Below are 8,738 nucleotides of genomic sequence, written 5' to 3'. Positions count from 1 at the left end.
CCTTCCCGGCTGCAGGTGGAGCAAGCCCCTCCCCTTCACAAGCCTGGGTTTCTTCCTCTGTTGGGTCCGACCAGCTGGGGGGGGGCAGACAGAATGTGGTCCTTCCAGGAGGCCCACGAGGAGGAGATGGGCATCGCAGAGCCGGTGGGGTGGGGTGGGGGTTGGGGAGGAGTCTGCAGGCCCCACAAGGCGGGAGGGGAATGCTGCAGGGCCCACCGTCCCTCCCACAGGTAAATCTGGCGGGAAACTAAGCCTGGGGCTGAGGGTGGAGCCGGGGTGGGAGAACAGGTGTCAGACGAGGGGACAAGGCCAGAGGTCCTCGGGGATACTAAGTGCGGCTGGGGGAACCGGCAGGGGGCGCAGGCAAGGCGGGCCGGGGCGTAGGCTCCACCCACGCCTCCCTCGCCCTCTCACCCAGCCCGGCCAGGTCCCCCTCCCCTCCCCGTGGCCACTCCCTGGCGCGGCCTCCAGTTGTACCTGCCGCCGCAACCCTAGCGGGCCCCCGGAGCCGTCCCGTCAGTGCCAGCCTGCCTGCGTTCCTTGCGGCTCGGAAACCTTCCAGAGCTCCGCCCCCCACCCGCGGACAAAGATACTACCGAGGCTTCGCACGGCTCCCGGTGCCCCCCGAGCTCAGCCTGCCCCCTCCCGTGATCCTGGGCTCCGAGTGCGCCCTGATCATAGCCCTCCCTCCCTGGCCTTTGCCTGGGGTGCCCGCCCTTATAGGGGGGCCTTCCAAGGCCTCACAGACTCCTCACAGCCAGCAGTTCTCTGGGAAGCCAGGGCCCCCCAGCCCCATGCGCCCCACTGAGCCACCCTGAGGCACCATGCATGTGACACTTAGTAATCGGGGCCACCTAAACCAGATAGAGTGTCTGGAGAGCGACGGGTCAGATGGTTTGGGGCTGCTGGCACAGGTCACTGTGGCCAGAGAGGTCTCCGGGGGTCCTTAGAGCAGGGCCAGGCTTCAGCGGTGCTGATGGGCCCCACCCTCCCCTATACATGGAAAGGCCCACAGCCTGGCCGGCCAGCAGCAGCCGCCTGGGGCCTGGCCAAGGTGGGAGCCTCGCCCAGGGCAGTCGAGGCTCAGAGCCTCACCCTTCCTCCTCTCCCCAGGGTGAAGTTCCTCCTGATGGACTCCAAGGGCTCACCGCAGGCCCAGACGAGGTGGTCCGACCCCATCACTCTCCGTCAAGGTAGTGCTGGGGGAGGGGTGCTCCAGCTCTAGTCTGCCCCGTGTGGACTGGCTGCCCTCTCCACCATGGTCGTGCTCAGCCGGCCCCCGCCCCATACAGAACCTCGTGCTGGAGGCTGGGGCACGGGGCCGACCCCATCGGCAGAGACACCGGCTCTGTCCACCCCAAAATGTTTGCCAACCCTCGGGTGCCCCGGGCCCCAGCCCCGTCATAGACAGAAGCAGTCTTCCCCTCCTTCAAGGAGCCAACCCTGTGCCCAGCACTGCCAGGTGGAGGAGAAGGGCCAGGGCAAGAAGGAGGCTGGAGTCGGTCAGGGCCGTGGGTCCCGGGATAAGGAAACTGCACGTGAAAGGCTGGAGTGTCCCACATGTGGGTGCCCGGGAGATGGGCTGAGAGGCCGGGCTGGTGGTGTTGGTGGGTCTTGTCATGTGAGGGCCTTGAATGCCAGGCTCCAGGAGCAGGGCAGTCCTGAGCTCTGCTGCCACGCTTCCTGCAACAGGCGGGGCAGTGGGCAGGCACATTGGTGGGAACAGCCCAGAAGGTGAGACCAAGGCAAAGGCTGGAGCGATGGCTGGTGGTCCAGGCTGGCAGAACACAGATGCCTAGCTGAGAGGGACAGATGGATGGGCTCAGGAGGCTGGCTGGGGATGTAAGGCAGTCAGCCTTGGGTGGGAGCATGGTGGGGAGGTGACCGCCCTGGGGTCCAGGGGCAGCCTCTGAGAGCCACTGTGTGTGCAGGGAAGTCCCCAGGCTCCATTGACACGTGGCCAGGCCGGCGAAGTGGCGACATGATCGTCATTACCTCCGTCCTCTCTTCTCTGGCCGGTCTCCTGCTCCTGGCCTTCCTGGCAGCCTCCAGCGTGCGCTTGTGAGTGCTGACACCCCCGAGGGCCCCTCTCTCACCCAGAACCCCTTCCCTCTCACTGGTCCCAGCACCTGGAAGCCCGCCATGAGCCCTGTGGTTCTGAGGTGGGCGATGCCCCTTCCAGGGATGTGCAGGGAATTCCCCGCCCCCGCCCAATATCTCTCACCTGGGAGGTCAGGGAGGTGGTCCAGCAGCTCCTCTGACGACAGGTTCAGAGAAGGGGCCACCTCGTTCTGACTGGGCCCTTCTCCTCCCTGACCTTGTTTTCTCTCCAATGAGCCCTCTATCATTTCAGCGAACTGACACCCAGGTAGTCAGGGTGGCCACCTGGAGGAGGCACACCTCCGGTTGGTTCTACAAGGGAGGAAAGGGAGATCAGAGGCTGCAGGGGGAGGGCTCTGGGAGTGGGGAGCTCGGCAGCCTACTCCACCCAGCAGGATGACAGCTGCGCCTCTTCCTCTCCCTATCCAGCTCCAGCCTGTGGTGGCCGGAGGAGGCCCCAGAGCAGCTGCGAACCGGCTCCTTCATGGGGACGCGTTACATGACCCACCACATCCCACCCAGCGAGGCTGCCACGCTGCCCGTGGGCTGCGAGCCTGGCCTGGAACCCCTCCCCAGCCTCAGCCCCTAGCCTGGCCCATACAGCTGGGGCTGGGGCCATGGGGGACCTGCACCTACGTGCCCCTCCCCCATCGCACCTCCCCACCCTGCCTGAAATCCATCCCACCACTAGCAGCCCTGCCTTGGGCTTTCCCAGTTCCCCCGCTCCAGGCAGTGAAGTTGCACTCAGGGGAGGGCTGTGGTCAGGCTGGGCATCCAGCCTCCGCCTCCATCTGCCTCAGTTCTGCCTGCCTCGAGTGAGGCTGAAAGGTGACATGGAGAGACCGCCCTGACAGGAAGCTTCCAGGCCCCAGGAGGAGGCCTGCAGGGGGCCTTGTCTGCCCTGTGCAGGGGGCTGGGCTGGGCCCATCCTGGGGTATATGAGGCCTCCCTCTGCCCCTCTGTCCCATCCACCAGTGGCTGGGGCTGCAGTGGAGCCTTTAGAGGTTCTTCCATTTTCCCTGGACGGGGGCCCTTTCTGAGGGTGGCACTCACCAGCTGTAAGGTCTGACAGTGTAGACACACGTTATGACTTTCCGGCCACCACTCCTAACCCCCTTGCACACGCTGATGGCTCACACGCTTATCCACTCACTCTCACGCCACAAACATTTATTGAGCTCCTGCTGCATGCCCTGCAGTGTCAGACGTGGGCCCTCACGCAGAGCCCGGTGCTGTTCTTGGGAGCTCACTCACTGCTCTGAGCCTCAGATGACCACGTGTCCTGATGTGACCTGTTACTATTGGGAGGCTATCACTCCCTCACATTGTCACATACCCTTGGGCTCACACTCCTCAGACGATCACCCCAATGGACTCTCTGGGGTCCGCGAGCCCCCATCACCCAGGAGGATACACTTAACTCTCAGAGCAGCGTCCGTCCGCCCGCCCGCCAGGCCGGTGGTTCCCACTATGGCCACAAGGGGGCGCCAGTCCAACGCAGCCGCAGGGTCCCGCGCTTGCGCACTCCTATGAACTGCTGCGAGTCCCGCCGCGTGACCCGATGTCGTAGAGATACCGCCACTCAGGGGGGGTCTCTGGAGGTCAGGGCTCCAGGTCCCACCTCGGCCAAGCCAGAGGGATGAGCGGTCACGCTCTCGCTTGAGGATCTACGATGTGTCGTCTAATCCGCACAGCCGCCACCGTTTTCTGGACGGAAAAACTGAGGCTCAGTACCCTCCCCGCCGCGCACTGTCCATTGTCACCGCACCCCGTGTCCCTGGACCCAATCCCGGCCCCTCTAGTCTGACCGCGGCTCCCAGCAGGCAGGCCCCCCGAGGAGGGTGCCCAGCGGTGGCCAGCGGGGGGCCCCTGCTTTTCGGAGATGAATAAAGGCAGTCTGGCTCCTCCATCCTAGCAGTGCCTGTGCTGGTTCTGGAAGAGGAGAATTTACACGCAGGGCCCAGCCTGGCCCCGACACCAGACCCGGGGCTGCCCTGAGCCTATGCCCTTGATCGCCAGCACTAACTATACATTGAGGGTGCCCCATCTCCTGACGGGCCCAGGGAAACCCACCCACAGTGGGGGGCAGGGCCAGGAAGCCTCCCACCAATGCAGGTGGGTTTAGCAGTGCTCCCTCCCAGGCAAACACTTTAGGGGGGGTCTACTTTGAAAACCCATGCACCCCTGGTCCCTTGTGGTCTCTCCCCTACGCTGCCTGCATCCCCACCAGCCACAAGACCCGTTCTAGGTGCAGACAGACAGATTGAGATGCAGTCAGGAGCTCAGGCCCTGGTGTCCTGGGTGACACCTGGCCATGGGAACCAGCCCCTTCAGTCAGCCACTTTTGAAATTCTGCTACTGTACAGCCCAGGACCCTCTCGGATTTTTGGAATTGGAGGACGGTTAAAAGTGCCCTCCCCCGCACCAGCTACCCCCAGAGGAGCCAGTCTCACACTGTCCTGCCCAGGCCTGGCTCCAACACCAGACAGGGAGGCCCTTGAGGCCCAGGATGCCCAGCTTGGGGCCTGCCCAGGAGGGATATGGTGGGGAGGAAGAGGGGTCCGCTGGTGTTTGCTGAGTGAAAAAATGAACAAACCTGCCCAAAGCTGGAGGATCAGCCAGGAGCAGGAACTGCCCCAGGCTCTTTCTGTCCCAGGGTCCTTTTGTGGCTTGTTCTTAGTGCCAGAATCTGTGCAGGTCCCAGGAGCTGCGACATCCTGTGCAGGCCTGCGGCTGCCCCTCACTTCTGAACAGCATCTTCGAACCCTCTGAGGAGCTGCTGTCGCCCCATCGGGGCCACAGGGGCTTAACCGTGGAGACAGGCTCTGAACACACATTGCAACATGGTGAGTGAAGACTGGGCAGGGGAGCCCAGGGGAGGCAACTGACCCCACCTGATGGTCAAGGGGACTTCCTAGGGCTGAGATGAGTCTCAGGAGGCAAATGCAAGTCAGTCAAGTCAGAGGAAAGAAGGAGAGAGGAAGACAGGGTGTGACTCAGGGAGATCAGGTGTAAATGGTCTCGCCCTACGGTGGTACGGATGGTGCCCGGGACCGTGGCAGCAGGGACTGGGGGCCAGGAGGCCAGTAGGAGGGAGGGTGACCTCCAGGCCGATGGAATCAGCCCTGACCCAGCTGGGGCAGATGAAGCAGGTCAGAGGGAAAGAGTTGGATTCTAGAAATATTCAGGAGGTGGCTGGAGGAATCAGGCACTTCTTAGACTTGGGGGATAAGCCAAAAGGAGAGGTTGTGCTCTCCTTTTAAAAAAAGAGACTTGTTTTTAAAACTAAATTTATTATTTATTTATTTTTGGCTGTGTCAGGTCTTCGTTGCTGAGCGTGGGCTTTCTCTAGTTGCGACGAGTGGGGGCTACTCTTCGTTGCGGTGCGCGGGCTTCTCATTGCGGTATCTTCTCTTGCTGCAGAGCACAGGCTTTAGGTGCGCGGGCTTCAGTAATTGTGGCACTCGGGCTCAGTAGTTGTGGCGTGCGGGCTTAGTTGCTCCGCGGCGTATGGGATCTTCCTGGACCAGGGCTCGAACCCGTGTCCCTGGTGTTGGGAGGCGAATTCTTAACCACTGTGCCACCAAGGAAGTCCCTGTGCTTGAGTTTCTGATGTGGGGACAGGTATGAATGCAAAATGGGGCCCTTTATGTTCTGAAAGTGGTTCTATCACCCCAGCTTTAGAGCAGATCCCCAGAAAAGGGGGTTCTAGGAACGTCATCTTAGGTCGGTGAATCCACAAATACACTAACAAATTGTTTGTTTTTTAATTAATTTATTTTATTTGTTTATTTGTTTGTTGCTCCACGGCATGTGGGATCATCCAGACCAGGGCTCAAATCAGTGTCCCTGCGTTGGCAGGTGGATTCTTAACCACTGCGCCACCAGGGAAGTCCACAAATTGTTAATATTTTACAAAGATGGAAGCCAACCCTGGTCAGCGGGAGGCCACCCTGTGAGCCTGCCCAGCTGTGGGCGTGCTGCCCAGGCGCCACAGAGTCCACACGGAGAAGGGGTGACTGGCGGGACCAGTCATCGCCAACACAGGCACCGTCACGCTGGCCCCCGGGGAGCCGTGCCATGAGCCAGACGCCAGCCCGGCGAGGGTCAGCTCGTGACAGCCTTGAGCAGGGTGCTTAGTGAGAACTACATTGTGGAGAATTTTTCATTAAATAATGTTTTAAATTTTCTCCAGGGCTGTATTTGGGGAAGTGCCTCCAAATCCATTGGCCCATAACATAATGGCTCAGTGGTTAAAAACAAGTTCATTGTTAAAAAGGAAAAACCAGCAACGGTTGTGGGGGCGATGACTCGCAAATGACTCATCAGGCCAGAAATCGAAGGAATCAGGATGACAGCAGGTGGAAACCAGGCAACCGGGCAGCATCCCTCCCTCCCTCTCACCCTCTGGGTTCACTTTATTCCTCTGTATCTCCGAACCACCCGTGTCACTCCATCATCCCTGCAGTCCCCAGGCCGGCCACCTGGTCTCTTGCTGGGGTGTCAGCAGCTGCCCCTTTGCTGGTCTCCCGGTACCAGCGTCCCTGATCCCCACCCGCATTCTCCTCCCAGCATCCCAAGGGACCAGATTATACACCTAATGGTGTCACACCCTTGCTCACAACTCTCAGAGGGATTTCCTGCTGCAAGAACAGAATCCAGATTCATCACCTCAGTCCTGAGGCCCCAGGATCCATCCCTGGCTGCCTGAATTCATGCCACCACACCCTCCGTTAGCCCCCATGCCACAGGACGTTTGCACTTGCTTTTCCCTCAGTGTAGACCATTCCTCCACTTCGCTCCCCTTCCTCTAGATCATTCCTCAGCTTCACTGTTGCTTCTTCAAGGAAGCCCTTCCTGACTCTCTCAGCTCTCCTAGAGCTGTGTTCTTTTCCTTCTCGGCACATTTTCTTTCCATTTTGTAATTAGACATTTAAAACAGCGAGCTTTTGCGTCTCCTCCACTAGACTGTAAACTCCAGGAGGGCAGGGATCACGTCTGCTTTGCTCGCCAGGGTATTCCTACAGCTAGCACAGCGCCCGGCTCCCAGTAGCTGCTTAATAAATATTTGTTGCCTGGATGCTTTATAAAAGGCGTCTTCGCACCGACTGCAGTCGGCTGGCCAGGGCACATGCTTCTTTGCCCGGTGAGGGTGTGTGACCGGTGGGTACCCTGGCTGCCCAGGAGCCTGGCGCGTCCCACCCTCTGGCTGCTACAGTGGGAGGTGCAGACTCAGGCTCCGCCACAGGTGGGGTTCCTGGGTGGGGTGAGGGGGCCAAGTCCATGCAGAGAAGAGACACCTTTTTGTGATTCTTACAAAGACATCATATGGCTAGCGCTGGCCGGGGGACATGGCAGCAAGAGAGCCATGTCCCCGACATAATATGGGTGTTGCAGGAGCTGGGCAGTCAGAATGGCAATCATCTCTCATGCCCAGGAAGGTGGCCAGTCCCCAGGCACACACACTGTTATAGACAGAACCGTGTTCCTCACAATTCCTGTGTTGAAGCCCTAACCCCCAGTGCCTCAGAATGTGACTGTATTTGGAGAGAGGGTCTTTAAAGAGGTAACGAAGTTAAGAGGTCATTAAGCAAGTTCTTGAGGGTGGGATGTAATCCAGTCTGACTGGTGTCCTTATAAGAAGAGATTGGGACACAGAGACACCCGGGATGCTGCAGAGGACAGACCGTGTGAAGAGGCAGCAAGAGGGCGGCCGTGTGCCAGCCAAGGAGAGAGGCCCCAGAAGAAACCCACACTGCTTCCAGGCTCCAGAACTGTGAGGAAGTGCTGTTTAAGCAGCCTGGTCTGGGGCACCTTAGCTGGCGCAGGCTGATCACCCACCCACCATCGCGGTGTTGCGGACGTGAGCGGTGACGGAGGCGGAGTGCACAGGGCAGGGGTCAGTGATGCGAGCCGACGGGCAGCAGCAACAGCGTGTGCAGAGGCTTGGAGGCAGGAAGGGCCATCACGCTGGCCCCTTGACCCAGCTTTCCGGGCCTTCTCCTCCCCTCCCTGTGGAGAAGCCAGAGGCCACTGCAGCCGCGTCCCGGCCCTCCCTTTTCGGCCTCTACCACTGGTCCCAGGCTTGCATGCATCAAGGAAGAGCCACGGTGGCTGCCTCTTGGCCCTAAATTGTGAGATTTCACTCCAAGGGGGCATTCTACCGAAAGAGCTTTCTGGTTTATGATTCTGGGTTTACGATGCTTTAACTAAACAGGAGAAGTGGTGAGCTGCCTGTCATGAGGGGTGTACAAGCAGACCTGGAAGGGGCTGGACCACTGTGTAGTAGAAAGATTCGGGGCAGGGTGGGGTCAGTGAACTGTATGTAGGGTCTTTTCCCCTTGAAATTAGCACAGACGGGTGTCTGTCAGGGTCTGGTGAGTGGCCCCGAGGTCGAGCTGGTGGCAGGGGAAGGGACTGGGTCACCTGCATTCTCCCTCTCTGCCTGAAACCCCAGGCTGCAGATCTGGTGTCTCGCCCTGCTGCGGAGGGTGAGCCCAGAGCTTCCTGTGTGCCTCCTCGGGGCAAGGTGTGATGCTTGCCATGGAGCTGGGGCCTTGTGTGGTAACACAGGGCTGGGTGGGCCTTTGGGAGCATTACCTGGCTGCCCTGTGTGTGTGTCGGGTGGGGGGGGGGGG

The 8,738-nt window shown here is 60.2% G+C and overlaps 1 protein-coding gene across 1 annotated transcript in view; it reads left to right on the top strand.

The window, feature by feature from the left end:
• UPK3B (uroplakin 3B) overlaps positions 1-2,806 on the top strand; it is a 3,849-nt gene extending 1,043 nt beyond the window's left edge. Inside the window, exons 4-6 of the mRNA XM_024745454.1 lie at positions 1,114-1,193; positions 1,932-2,061; positions 2,530-2,806. Of these exons, the coding sequence (XP_024601222.1) occupies positions 1,114-1,193; positions 1,932-2,061; positions 2,530-2,689 (370 nt within the window). The 3' untranslated portion in view covers positions 2,690-2,806. The remainder of the gene's footprint in view (positions 1-1,113; positions 1,194-1,931; positions 2,062-2,529) is intronic.
• The last annotated feature ends 5,932 nt before the right edge of the window (positions 2,807-8,738 follow it).

Source organism: Neophocaena asiaeorientalis, unplaced genomic scaffold, assembly GCF_003031525.2.
Source record: "Neophocaena asiaeorientalis asiaeorientalis breed wild unplaced genomic scaffold, Neophocaena_asiaeorientalis_V1.1 scaffold461, whole genome shotgun sequence".
In the NCBI taxonomy this organism is placed as follows: Eukaryota; Metazoa; Chordata; class Mammalia; order Artiodactyla; family Phocoenidae; genus Neophocaena; species Neophocaena asiaeorientalis.
This window is presented reverse-complemented; position numbering and strand designations above follow the sequence as displayed.